Source organism: Columba livia, chromosome 12 (genome assembly GCF_036013475.1).
Source record: "Columba livia isolate bColLiv1 breed racing homer chromosome 12, bColLiv1.pat.W.v2, whole genome shotgun sequence".
Lineage (NCBI taxonomy): Eukaryota > Metazoa > Chordata > Aves > Columbiformes > Columbidae > Columba > Columba livia.
Window position 1 is genome coordinate 20,455,020 of NC_088613.1, and position 14,233 is coordinate 20,469,252.

Genomic DNA, 14,233 nt, shown 5'->3' on the forward strand with positions numbered 1-14,233 from the left:
CTTAACTGCTTAAAAAAAATTCAGAGCAGAGTGTTTACACGGTTGGAGGCAGCATTCACAGAAGAGCTCCGGGGTTTTCAGCCCTCATCCAAAAACAAATCAGGGTTCAGACACCACTGAATCCCTTGAAAGCATTTTGTAGCTTTACAAAAGAGATGATGCTATTTTTCCAAGTAATTCCTTCCTCTAACTCCTTGTGCTGTCTGAAATGCCTACAAGCAGTCTTCCCTTCCATACAGACAAAACTACACCAGCAGGTGAGCTAACAACGGAGAGGATTTCTCACACCATCCCTAAGCACCATTTGGGTGCAGTAAGTGACATACAAGTATTCTCAGGAAAAAATGCAATATTCTAAAGCACGTTGTTATTAGCAATGGCTTCATTTCACAAACAGCAAACGAATCACTTAGTGGCCCAAATAAAATTATAAATGTGTCTTTTGCCATTGCATTTTAAGTGTATGGGCATAAAAGCACTCCTTTACATATGTTCCCTTCTCACTGCGCGCCTGCCTGTTTCTCCTCTGAAAAGCAGACAACTGCTCCAGCCTCCAGCATCAGCCACATCAGAAAAAGGGATCTGGGGGTCCTGGGGACAGCAGGGTGACCATGAGCCAGCACTGTGCCCTTGTGACACTGGAAGCTGTGCTGCCATCCAGAGACCTGGACGGGCTGGAGAGTTGGGCGGGGAAAATTTAATGAAATCTAACAAGGGAAAGTCTAGAGTCTTGAATCTGGGCAGGAACAACCCCAGGTTCCAGTATAAGTTGGGGAATGAGCTGTTGGAGAGCAGTGTAGGGGAAAGGGACCTGGGGGTCCTGGGGACAGCAGGGTGACCATGAGCCAGCACTGGGCCCTTGTGGCCAGGAAGCCAATGGTACCTGGGGTGGGTTAGAAGGGGGTGGTCAGTAGGTCAGAGAGGTTCTCCTGCCCCTCTGCTCTGCCCTGGGGAGACCACACCTGGAATATTGTGTCCAGCTGTGGCCCCTCAGTTCCAGCAGGACAGGGAACTGCTGGAGAGAGTCCAGCGCAGCCACCAAGATGCTGAAGGGAGTGGAGCATCTCCCGTGTGAGGAAAGGCTGAGGGAGCTGGGGCTCTGGAGCTGGACAAGAGGACACTGAGGGGGGACTCATTCCTGGGGATCAATATGGAAATGGGGAGTGTCAGGAGGATGGAGCCAGGCTCTTCTGGGTGACAGCCAGTGACAGGACAAGGGGCAATGGGTGCAAACTGGAACACAGGAGGTTCCACTTAAATTTGAGGAGAAACTTGTTCCTGGTGAGGGTGTCAGAGCCTGGCCCAGGCTGCCCAGGGGGTTGTGGAGTCTCCTTCTGTGCAGACATTCCAACCCGCCTGGACACCTTCCTGTGTAACCTCATCTGGGTGTTCCTGCTCCATGGGGGGATTGCACTGCATGAGCTTTCCAGGGCCCTTCCAGCCCCTGACATTCTGGGATCATCCATTCCCCTCCACAGCAGATGACAGGTCCCTCCTGATGCTCCCAAGGCGGGTCCATGGCTCCCCCAGCCCAGCACAGGACCAGGAAACTGAAGTTGTTCCCATGGGGCTGGAGCTGGTGGCACAAATCACCCCACAGCTCCAGGGAACATCTCGGCCTCAGCGACTGCTTGAGCAAAGGCAAACAAACACAGGGCGAGCTGCTGGCACCAGGCAAGGGCTGGACGGCCACACTGGTCTGGAACAATAGGTGGTTGTAGAGAAACTGGGAAATCCACCAACACAGGCTGAACACAGAGACTTGAATTGTTTTAGGGCTTGTTTGGGGTTCTTTTGTTCTTTAACACGTACTCAGATGGACTTCAGGAGCTGATATTCCATGCACAGGTCTGACCTCCTTCCAGCAGGGGAACACGCGCTGTCACATTTCGCCAGGTAACACCAGAAAGCAGCGTACAAACCTGCGACGTTTCAGTTTTTCTGGCACTGGGGTCGGCACAGCACGTTATCGGATCCTCTGCCATCCCGGATGCTTCTGTACTGACACTACACACGATGGCCTTAAGTCCCCATTAGTGTCACCTCTTCTGTAATAATTCATCGTTCCCCGCAGCTTATGACACTAAGTCCAGTACAGTGCAAAACTCAAGCGGAGGCAAACATCGGGCACAGCTGATTTCATCCTCAGCTCATGAGAAACTACACTCGGCTTCTAAATAAAACCTTGTTTCTAGGGTTGTTGCTAATCAAATCACATATACTTGCCAGAAGAACACATCTCCAGAAGAAAGAGGTAGCACCTTGCTACCCCATCGTCTACACTAATTTGCAACTAGTTTTCCCAGACAGTACCTAGAAGGTCTATCCTTTGGTAAAGGCCTTGTACGACACTCTAACCTGGTATATGCGAGCAAAGTTTTGGCAGTCATCATACGCATAAACACTGCATGCTGCTCCTAATCCCTGGGTACGTGCACATTTAGATCAAACAGGATTGTGCTTTTCAAGTGCTTTTGGGGTGGGGGGGGAAGGCAACAAGACAAAGTGGGATGGGAATGATGGAAATATCCGGCTTTCCAATGGGAGAACAAAGGCCAAGGATGCCCACGATGCCCAGGTTGGTTAATGCCAATACAGAAACAGAGCCAGCCCAGCCACCCACGGCTCTGCCACCCTCAACATGAAGAAGTTTCTTCTCATATTTAAGTGGAACCTCCTGTGTTCCAGTTTGCACCCATTGCCCCTTGTCCTGTCACTGGTTGTCACCAGAAGAGCCTGGCTCCATCCTCCTGACACTCCCCCTTTCCATATTGATCCCCAGGAATGAGTCCCCCCTCAGTCTCCTCTTGTCCAGCTCCAGAGCCCCAGCTCCCTCAGCCTTTCCTCACACGGGAGATGCTCCACTCCCTCCAGCATCTTGGTGGCTGCGCTGGACTCTCTGCAGCAGTTCCCTGTCCTGCTGGAACTGAGGGGCCACAACTGGACACAATATTCCAGGTGTGGTCTCCAGATGCAGCCGAAGGCCCTGCCGGCCCCGATCAAGACCAGCATCGGTCCTCCCAAAGCCAAAAGAAAGGTTGTTTAGCGCACATTCAGGACAACTGTCACTAGTACTACCAGTAAATCCCAATCCGTTATTAGAAACGTATTTTCCTAAGTTATTTCCCCTGCATCAACTGGCTTCTCCAGGGAAGCTCATTCTCCCTCCCTCTTCCCAGACATGCTCCAGGTCTTTGTGATATTAATCACCTTGCATATAGTTTTAAGGAATTGTGTCAAAGCAAGCCAAGTAACATTTAACAGTCAGCAAACAAGACTGTTGACAACATTACTGGATTTACCACTGGCAAATCAGGTGCTGTTTCAACTGGGGGAAAATTCACATTAAAAACTTCTTACAGCAACACGAGACAGTGGCAGGGAAAGCTCTCGCAGAGAGAGGAGTCACCCGTAAGTTTCTGCACACACACCGGGGAAGCGAACGCACCACCACTGGGCACTCACCTGTACACAGTATCTATGTTTCCTACAAATTCAGCGGGGAAGCAGATTTCTAAGCAGCCACTGGCGAGGCACTGTTTGCTCCCCAACCCACACAGATGCCTTCTTACCTTCAGGGTCTTCCCTGTCATTTGAAGGGGAATTTGAACGGGAATTCAGAAGCAGAAACAGTCCTACAACTGCCTACAGGCTGAAAGCAGGTTATGTTTCCAACAGATAGCATCTTTTCGGTATGCTACACCACCTTCTAAAAACCAAACAGCAGTTCTTCCTGATAATTACTGATACGCAACCACAGCTCTCAAACCACCCCTCAAGCAGTAAACTCCCATTTAAATGTTTTTGTTGAAACTGCTGGTTTTTTGGTTGACATTGCCATTGTTTTCTACAGTTGACTATACCTACGAGCTGGGTCCACACGCTTTATTGGAAGCAAACAGCTGCACTGGAGGCAGGGCAGGACAGAAGAGCTGGTTCACCAGTGTGCTGGAGATGCTGAGCAAAGCTGCAAACACTCAAGGACCAGCAGCCAAACCGACCCCAACGTCCCTCTGTACAGCCATGCTGCCCTTCTCGGAAGGTTTGATGTTTGATTTTTTTCCCAGTTTCACCACAACACACATCTGTAACACACCAAGTTTAGAGAGAAAGACTACACCTTGGATTTCCCAATACCCGCTCCCATTTCCAAAGCTATGTGCTGCTTATCCCTCCTCCCAGGATAAACACCTCTGCTTCCAGTGCATGCAGACCTGCCCAGCGCAAGCCAGTGGGGTTCAGAAGAGGATCCCACGATATCCACACTCAATATCCATGTTACCAACCACCACTTTGATTTGCATCCCTCTTGCGAAAATGATCGTGGGCCCTAGACAGCTCTCAGGTCCAGGCTCACCCAACAGGTTTGGGTTTACAGAATCCCAGAGTGTCAGGGGTTGGAAGGGACCTGGAAAGCTCATCCAGTGCAATCCGCCCATGGAGCAGGAACACCCAGATGAGGTTACACAGGAAGGTGTCCAGGCGGGTTGGAATGTCTGCACAGAAGGAGACTCCACAACCCCCCTGGGCAGCCTGGGCCAGGCTCTGCCACCCTCACCAGGAAGAAGTTTCTTCTCATCTTTAAGTGGAACCTCCTGTGTTCCAGTTTGCACCCATTGCCCCTTGTCCTGTCACTGGTTGTCACCAGAAGAGCCTGGCTCCATCCTCCTGACACTCCCCCTTTCCATATTGATCCCCGTGAATGAGTCCCCCCTCAGTCTCCTCTTGTCCAGCTCCAGAGCCCCAGCTCCCTCAGCCTTTCCTCACACGGGAGATGCTCCACTCCCTTCAGCATCTTGGTGGCTGCGCTGGACTCTCTCCAGCAGTTCCCTGTCCTGCTGGAACTGAGGGGCCACAACTGGACACAATATTCCAGGTGTGGTCTCCCCAGGGCAGAGCAGAGGGGCAGGAGAACCTCTCTGACCTACTGACCACCCCCTTCTAACCCACCCCAGGTACCATTGGCCTTCCTGGCCACAAGGGCCCAGTGCTGGTTCACAGTCATCCTGCTGTCCCCAGGACCCCCAGGTCCCTTTCCCCTACACTGCTCTCTAATAGGTCATTCCCCAATTTATACTGGAACCTGGGGTTGTTCCTGCCCAGATTCAAGACTCTACACTTTCCCTTGTTAGATTTCATTAAATTTCTCCCCGCCCAGCTCTCCAGCCCGTCCAGGTCTCTGATGGCAGCACAGCTTCCAGTGTCACCACTCCTCCCAGCTTGGTGTCATCCTCTTGTACTATATTACCCCTATTGTAGCTTTGCTCCGGTGTTGCTCAATGTTCAGACCAAAGCAGCCTGACCAGCATGTTTATTGGGATCATGGACATTTCAGTGCTTCTCTTCAGAAGTCCTTGCTTTTTTTAAGGTGCTTCATCATACAGAAATGCAGTAAGTGCCAAGATGCCAATCACAACGCCTTGTTTTTGCTGGGTTGGTTGTTTTCCTCTTCACCTTTTTGTAATTTCCATTTTAACTTTCAGGTTTTTTTATAGTTAAAAATCACTGAAAGAACATTTTAATAGTTTAATACCAATGATTTTTACCAATTTAATTCCAATTATTATTTTTATATGTATTATAAAAGTCAGGCTATTATGTTCAAGTGGTCTGCTAAAGTAAGCAATAATTCAGAAGAAAGTATATTTGAAATCTCTTCTGATTGTGGACCTGACTTTAAATGAACAGTCAGGGTTTAAAGCCTGTGTGTGAGCTGCCCATAGAAGCAACACTTCCCCAATTCAGAGCTTACTTGACTATAGAACGGGCATCCTTAAGTGCACACCTCATTGTGTTTGAAGGCAATGTAGTGAGACATGACCGTAAAACGTGGAACTGCTGAGTGCACCCAGGAACTTCTTTTGCTGTTCTAAGCACACATACTAACTAATAAGAACTGCATGTTTGTTGCTCTTTTTTTTTAATTTTCAGTTAAAAAGACAAAATTCTCAGCTCAGCCACCTCTTCCCTGGTTGTCCTGGTTTTGTTAAAAACAAGTCTCTCTTTTAGTGAATTTGCCTGTCAGCTAAAGCTTCATATGAGCTGCATTTTCCTGGAGAAGCAGATACATGTTTTGGTAAACACAGCAATGGAATGCGAGGTTATTGATAAGCATGGATGGACATCTCACGAGAGGGGCAACGAGAAACAGGTGACCAAAAACTGACCAATGGAGTATAACATCCCATTCACGTGATACTTCATATAAAAGTGGGAGATCACGAGGATCTCGTCCCTTTTCCCTTTTACCTTATGGCGACATTAGGAGAGGACCTTGCGAGTCGTCCCTGTGAACTGAGGCCAGTGACAGACTGAATCCAGCTCCGGTTGGCTGCAGAGTCCAGTCCAGGACTTCGGGTGCCGGCTCTGCAGCTGCTGAGACTTTCAAGATTGGTTTTGTATATTTTGTATTATTTTCTCTATTTTATCAGTAGCATTAGTAAAACATTGTTAATTTTCCAACTCTCTTCTCTCTGTCCTTCTTTCCCTCCCGATCGACTGTGCTGAGTGGGAAGGGGGAGAGGAGGTTAACAATACACCTGCCAGGGTTTTATTGTCACCCAGCAATCAAACCCTCAACACACGTCCTGAAGCAAAACCACCACACAAATCCCCAACAGCCGAGAGCTTCTTCGCAAACACCTCCAGCTCCTGTCCACGGTTTGACAAAAAGCAGCCTAACTTGAAAATGCCAAAGACCCAATTTACAGGCAGCTTGTGACTGTGACACACAACAGAGAGCTAAAGGGGTTTTGCGACTGGTTTTTGAGCTTTCTGTATTTTCCAGACTAAAATCAGTTCTTTACAGCTGTTTCCATACTGACATACAACCAGCAGCTTCTCTGCTGTTACCATCGTCTTTGGAAATCCAGGATGGTGACACTTGCTCCATGTAGGAGTATCAGCTGAGCTAGAGCCTTGTTTTTAAAACATACCCGTGTAGCTGGTCACCAATGACTCCCAAGTGCCTTCAGGGCATCCTCAGGTTAGCAAATCTTCAACAACAAACAGATGTCACTCCACTCATCCAGCCTTCCCAACACAAACGGGAAGAGGCCAGTTAACACAGGACCCGGAGTAGAATAGCACAGCATACCTGCCCCCAAATCTAGTGGACAAATGACTGGAATGCCAGATGAGAAGAGCTTAATGCAGAAAAGTCTTCAAGGCAGCATGAAAACCAATAGTACTGGCCAAATATTGGTTTTATACCATAGAATCATTTTGGGTGAAAGAGACCCTCGAGATCGAGTCCAGCCGTTAACCCACCCCTGGCACTGCCCCATGTCCTGAGAACCTCATGTCCGTCTGTCCAGCCCTCCAGGGATGGTGACTCCAGCACTGCCCTGGGCAGCCTGTTCCAATGCCCCACAGCCCTTTGGGGAAGAAATTGTTCCCCACATCCAACCTCAGCCTCCCCTGGCGCAACTTGAGGCCGTTTCCTCTGCTCCTGGCGCTTGTTCCTGGGGAGCAGAGCCCGACCCCCCCTGGCTCCAAGCTCCTTTCAGGCAGTTCAGAGATCAGAAGGTCTCCCCTCAGCTCCTGTTCTCCAGCTGAACCCCCAGGTCCCTCAGCCGCTCCATCACACTTGTGCTCCAGCCCCTCACCAGCTCCGTTCCCTTCTCTCAACTCGCTCCAAACATTCTTCTTCCACTTTCTGGTAGGGAAGCACACAGAGTAAACGCTCTGCCCTCTAAACGCAGACACACTTCAAGGCTCAGCAATGTTTCTGAACTCTGATTCCTATCACTGCAACGGGCAGATCCCAAGAACTAGTCTAGCAAGAGGCTTATGTTGTCTCCTCCATTCCCAAAAATCTATCACTGCATGGTGTGCTCCACGGCCGTATCCACCCACGGTTTGCAGCGACACCCGGCACCCACACAGGTCCCTGTGCCACAACCACGTCCGACGGTTCCACACCCCACACGGAACAATTTGCCCGATCGCAGCGTTTTTAAACACTGCGCCTTTCCTGTTTACCCCCATAGGGCAAACAAGAAAACAAGTCAATTTATTCAAGGTATAGATAATACTCCCTGACTAAAATAAGTTAATGCAGCCACAGAACTAGTGCTTTGAAAACTCGTTTCTGCTTTTCAGATTAAAATGTAAGTGCTCATAGTACCACATACTACTCATGCACCGTAACCACTGGCTGCGCACGCAAAGACGGAGGGTCTTCACCTTCGGATTACACAATTCACAACCACCTCATTCTCTCCGTATCTGTTGCATTAGGTTATTTTACTGGAATTCAAAATGGACAAGAATTTGCTGTTACAGAGCTGAAGTTATATTTCTATAGTCTGGTTTAGTTTCAAGCTTTCATCAAGTTTCAGCTTGAAAAACTGTTATTTCATGCTACTGTTAAGTGCCAGGTACTGTATTCCAGCAGAATATCTGCTATTTTTTGGTTGGTTTTGTGAGGTTTCACAGCAGACCCTGAAATTCAAACAGCACAATGTGGCATCGGGTTAAGACTTTGGGGAGACCGCAGTTCTGCTTCTTGCTTGATGGCACAGAAAACACACAGAATACCGAAATATAGGCTACAATGGACTTACAAGGGGGATTTCCTGAGCCACAAAGAGAATGTAAAGGACCCAGTGAGAAAAGCCTCCCTGTCACGACAGTAAGAGGGTTATGGGGGGAGAACTGGAGCCCTGGCAAGAGCCGCTGCTGAGCCTCCCCAGGGAGATGGAACTAACCATCCAAAGAGATTCTGCCAAATCCCAGTGAGAATGACATGCACCGAATGCTGGGAAGGGCCAGACCCCGAGGACTGTGCACATGAGTTACCGTTCCGACACCTCCCGCTCCAGGAAATGCATCTGAACCGCTCGGCGCACATAACGCAGCTGATTTTAGACATTTTTGTCGAAGCAACGGATTTAATTCTGCTGGCAGGCTGACTGGCTATTCAATACACGCTCTCTCCTTGTACAGTCACTAGGTGTTTTAAAAAATAAAGTTCCTGAAAAGGGAGCAGATAAAAATGGCATTTTTAAAGTGCTGAATGGCAGCCCGACAGGTCTGAAACTCACACACACAGAATGCCAGGGACTGGAAGGGACCTGGAAAGCTCATCCAGTGCAATCCCCCATGGAGCAGGAACACCCAGATGAGGTTACACAGGAAGGTGTCCAGGCGGGTTGGAATGTCTGCACAGAAGGAGACTCCACAACCTCCCTGGGCAGCCTGGGCCAGGCTCTGCCACCCTCACCCCCAACAAGTTTCTTCTCATGTTTAAGTGGAACCTCCTGTGTTCCAGTTTGCACCCATTGCCCCTTGTCCTGTCACTGGTTGTCACCAGAAGAGCCTGGCTCCATCCTCCTGACACTCCCCCTTTCCATATTGATCCCCATGAATGAGTCCCCCCTCAGTCTCCTCTTGTCCAGCTCCAGAGCCCCAGCTCCCTCAGCCTTTCCTCACACGGGAGATGCTCCACTCCCTTCAGCATCTTGGTGGCTGCGCTGGACTCTCTCCAGCAGTTCCCTGTCCTGCTGGAGCTGAGGGGCCACAACTGCACACAATACAGCTCCTCGCGTTGAAGCAGGACAAGCTGGCGCACACAGCAGCGCTCACTGACCGCAATACTGAAGCAGCTCTCAGGCCTCATTGAATTTCTACAGATGGTTCAGCCTCCTACAAAACCAGGACACACGTTCACAGTTCACCTTCCGCCCTCCGAAAACAGAAGCTGCAGCATTTCAGCGTCCAAACGCTCTGCAGCTGCCCACAGTGCCAGCGTCCTCAAAATAGAAAGAGGTTTCTGTATCCCCACTGGGAAAAGGGAAATTTGTAAAGCAGCTACTGCCACTGAAATAAGCAGCCTGTCCCGCTAATTAATTTCCAGGTAGGTCCTCAGGAAGCAGCTTTGTGAGGCGATTCTTGGTGGTGGCGGGTTGGTCTCATCCACAGCAGGTAGCAGAGCCCCATGGGTTTCAGACCCTCTGTTAATGGACACCTCCCATGCTGTTTGTTATAAAGTGTTCTGGAAAATGGAACTGCACGTACATTTCAGGAGGAACTGGTCGATTTTTTGTCGTGCAGCACTTAAGAGATCGTAAGCACCACACAAACACACAAAGGATCTTCCCTTTGTGGATTATGGTTCTTACAGTCTCACAGAAGAGCTGAAATGAACAGCCCCTGGCTACAGCAGTATTTCTTTCATTTAAAACTTTTTAAAAAGTGATACTGTAGCAGTTGTCATTAAACAAGAAAAAACACAAGTTAATTTTACATACCCTGTGTAGGTCTCACTTCAATACTTAATTTCTTGATAATTTTCTGCTTAAAGCAAAAACCCATTAAGATGCAAAAGGACTATTAAGATGAAAATCAGGGACGTGATGAAAATCTCCTGCCCCCTGAAAAGCCATCAGTCGCCTCTCTCTGACCAAAGTGCTTGTCTGGGTATTCTTATCTCTACTAACTCTATTACCCAAGCATGCATGCAGCATCCCTTCTTAGGGATAAAACGCACAAGCATCCATGACACAAGCAAACCCAAAGTTCAGTCAGCTGGCTGCTGAAGGTCCAGCAACTTGCCTGCTCTGTCCTGGAGACACTCCAGTTCTGCCCTACAGCACAGCCATGTCTTTCTTCCCCAAATAACAGCAGGGTGCTGCAACAGTCACCGTCCCTGGAGACAGGCTCGCCCGGTCCTCAGCCTTGAGAAACAAATGGGTCTTCAGGAAAACTTCAATAGCTTCACCCAAAAGGATGCAGGGATGCACACCTGACATCCCACCAGCCACGACACAGCTGTGCAGAAAAGGGACAACTGTGAAACCGGCCAGCACTGGGCCCTTGTGGCCAGGAAGCCAATGGTACCTGGGGTGGGTTAGAAGGGGGTGGTCAGTAGGTCAGAGAGGTTCTCCTGCCCCTCTGCTCTGCCCTGGGGAGACCACACCTGGAATATTGTGTCCAGTTGTGGCCCCTCAGTTCCAGCAGGACAGGGAACTGCTGGAGAGAGTCCAGCGCAGCCACCAAGATGCTGAAGGGAGTGGAGCATCTCCCGTGTGAGGAAAGGCTGAGGGAGCTGGGGCTCTGGAGCTGGACAAGAGGAGACTGAGGGGGGACTCATTCATGGGGATCAATATGGAAAGGGGGAGTGTCAGGAGGATGGAGCCAGGCTCTTCTGGTGACAACCAGTGACAGGACAAGGGGCAATGGGTACAAACTGGAACACAAAATGTTCCACTTAAATGTGCGAAGAAACTTGTTCCCAGTGGGGGTGGCAGAGCCTGGCCCAGGCTGCCCAGGGAGGTTGTGGAGTCTCCTTCTGTGCAGACATTCCAACCCGCCTGGACACCTTCCTGTGTAACCTCATCTGGGTGTTCCTGCTCCATGGGGGGATTGCACTGGATGAGCTTTACAGGGCCCTTCAACCCCTGACATTCTGGGATTCTGTGAAAAATCATCAGCAACACTGCAACAAGCCCTGAAGCATCAGTTAGGGTGCTCTCACACCACTTCAGAGTGTCCAAGCACTGGCCTCAAACCAAAAGCACCACAGAAAACAACATCTGCAGCGTGACAGCGATGGGTATGCAGCACCGTGCAAGTCCAAACCACCCGGCTTTGCAGCTTCTCCTCTTCAGCAGATGTGGACGAGCGCAAGGTGACCATGCCTGCTCTGTCTTATGCCATCTGCTCTGCCTTGGGATACTATACAAGCAACATCGAGGGGACGGGTGGGCTTCCACGGGCAAGGGACTCGTTCGGAGAAGGATCTTCCCCAGGCAGACTTCCTTCGGAAACAACTGCACGTGAGGCCGTGCTGCGTAATCTAGAGGGAGTTGTTATTCCAGAGGGAATAATTAAACACGTGATGCCAATGCACATCAACATTCAACCCCACGCTGTCAAATCCTGCACGTGGGCACTCAGACCTGAATGCAAACTCCCAAACAAACCCGCTGGATGAGTCCAAGACCAGATGATGGCAACGTCAGCCCCTGCCAGCCCTTGCAAACATATTTCATACCACATCACAAATGACTTGGGATGTCCTATGGATGAACTATATGAGGATGCTCAAAGTGAGGGATTTTGGGGGACAGGTTTGCCTTTCTTCACTAGTCACCAGATCCAGCTGGTGTCACGTTCCACACCAGGGATGGAAGAAGAAAATGAAGATCCATGGTAGAGGGAAAGAAAGAATACGGGTGTTGGGGGAGGAGGAGGTCAGCGAAGGTGGACACAGAGCAAAGAGGCAGAAGTGGGTGAGACCTGAGAGCCCACAGGGCTACAGCAGCATCTTGGTCTGATGGTCTGGATGCCACCACAACACAGACAGCCTTGAAAATGCTGTTCCCAGGTGTGTACATCGCCCTGCACTTAAAATCCCCATATCAAATCTAGACAGCGGCACATCCTGGGTGCTGCGGGAGATCTCCAGGCATCCCAGCAGCAGAAAACGCGCCCTGAGCACGAGGCCATCACCCCACGTCAGAGTCACTGTCCCTCTGCACCATCCGCATCCCTGGTTTTTGAAACCTGCTGCTGATAACTCGTGTGACAGTCACGGCCAACAACCTAAGAGCTCGTTCCATGATTCCTCCCACTAAACCAGCTGATCGTGAAGAGCAGCTCTTCATCCGGACAGCAAACCACTCCGCGTTGTAATTGCAGGCTGCAACGGGATAATTGCACAACCAGTTTTTTGCCTTGCCGACACATCTAGAGTTGAACGAATAATGTATCGTTAACAGATATTTCCCTGAAATAGCCACATTTCTTACTCAATTAGGAGCTTCATGGCTTACAAACCAAACAAAAAAAGCACCAAGAAAAAACCCCACACAGATCAAATGCAAATCAGACAAAGTAGCGCTGGAGAAGAACTGAAGGAAAGTATTTAGATAAAACTGAAATCTTGCCTCACAGTGTTACCCAGTCCTGAAACGCAATGGGGTTGCCAAGAGCACAGGGCAGCAGACAGCAGCAGCACAGCTGTACAGCAAAGCACACGAGAGAAAAGTACATCTGTGCGCACAACTTCCCAATGACACCCAACAAAACTCTGCAGGAGGAAAAAGCAATGGGCTTCGGTGTTTTAGGGCCCATGGTGATTTTCTAACTTCTGCAGCTTTCTGGTAGCTGAAGATAATGATGCTTGAGTCTGCAAAGAGACCAAAGGGAATTTGCTATTATGTTTTCAAGCATACGGGAGGGTTAGAAGGTGCAGGGACAACACGACTCCATTAAAAACGGACAAACAAACCACACCAGACTTTTGGTTGGGTGCTGCTCCCAAACCATTTCAGCTTCTGGAGTTACTGAAGAACTGTTAGTGACAACGCCACAAAATCTTGGGCAAACCAGAACCAAATCCAAACCTCGGAAGATATTTCAGTGAAAACAAGGTCATATATTACAGACATGCACCCATCACCGTGCAGAGGGTGGGAGGTCATTTCAGAAAGCAGCAGCTCAGCAAAGCTCCAGCTCAGGCTGGCAACAAGCTGATTTGGTCATTGCATCCCAAAGAATTAAAAACAGCTTGCGAAAATTAACCCGTTCTCAAGTTCTTCCGGGAGCAAGCGCAGTCAGAGGCGCAGCGGCGTCTGCCAGCCACACGTCCCCACTGCCTCCCAGGTGCCAGCACTTGCAGTCCCACCCCACAGCCAACCTCCCCCACAGCCGCCCAGAGCAGAACCACCAACACCCGGAAAATTCCAAGACGTGCCTTTCACAAACACCTGCTTCGCACAAGCGTAGAAAGCTAAATTGTTCCTTTCGTTCTGCCCACAAGTTTCGAGCTTAACAAAGGCTTTAGGACTTGCACCAATGAAAGCTCACAGCATCCAGAAGCCAGTAACACATGTTGTATTAAAGGATTTCCAAACTCCAGTTGACCTATTTCTCACCCCACCTGTGCCTGGCGGCTCCTTCAGATGGGAACTTTCCTTGAGCACCCAAACAAACACAGAGGGACAGCAGCTCCAACCACGTGCACTCCAGCAGACGCAGACAGAATGGAAAGCGGGTGGCGTGTCCCCCGCAGCCCATCCTCTCGCACACACTGCCCAAGCCCGGTGCTCCGTCCTCGGCACCGGCCTTCACCCGCAGGAAAGGTTAATCATGATTACAAGAAGATCATTTACCCATCCAACAAGCAGCGGCAGTACCTTCTCCCAAGGCTCAGCTGCTCCTGCCTTCACTCCGATGCTTCTTGGAGCTGCTGGAAGAGAAAGAGTCACTTGCTCAGGGGGGAAAA

At 49.8% G+C, this 14,233-nt stretch overlaps 1 protein-coding gene across 5 annotated transcripts in view; it reads right to left on the minus strand.

Annotated features, from left to right (window-relative positions):
• LOC102087784 (H(+)/Cl(-) exchange transporter 5) overlaps positions 1-14,233 on the minus strand; it is a 50,493-nt gene that overhangs the window by 35,267 nt on the left and 993 nt on the right. The window contains exon 2 of one of the 5 annotated variants that reach the window (XM_065028111.1): positions 14,145-14,197. Coding sequence is in view for 2 of the 5 variants with exons in the window: in XM_065028109.1 (XP_064884181.1) it covers positions 14,121-14,124 (4 nt within the window). In the remaining 3 variants the exon portion in view is untranslated. Of the gene's footprint in view, positions 1-13,888; positions 14,198-14,233 lie in introns of all 5 variants that reach the window. The other 4 variants (XM_065028109.1, XM_065028113.1, XM_065028112.1 and 1 more) reach the window with 4 other exon arrangements.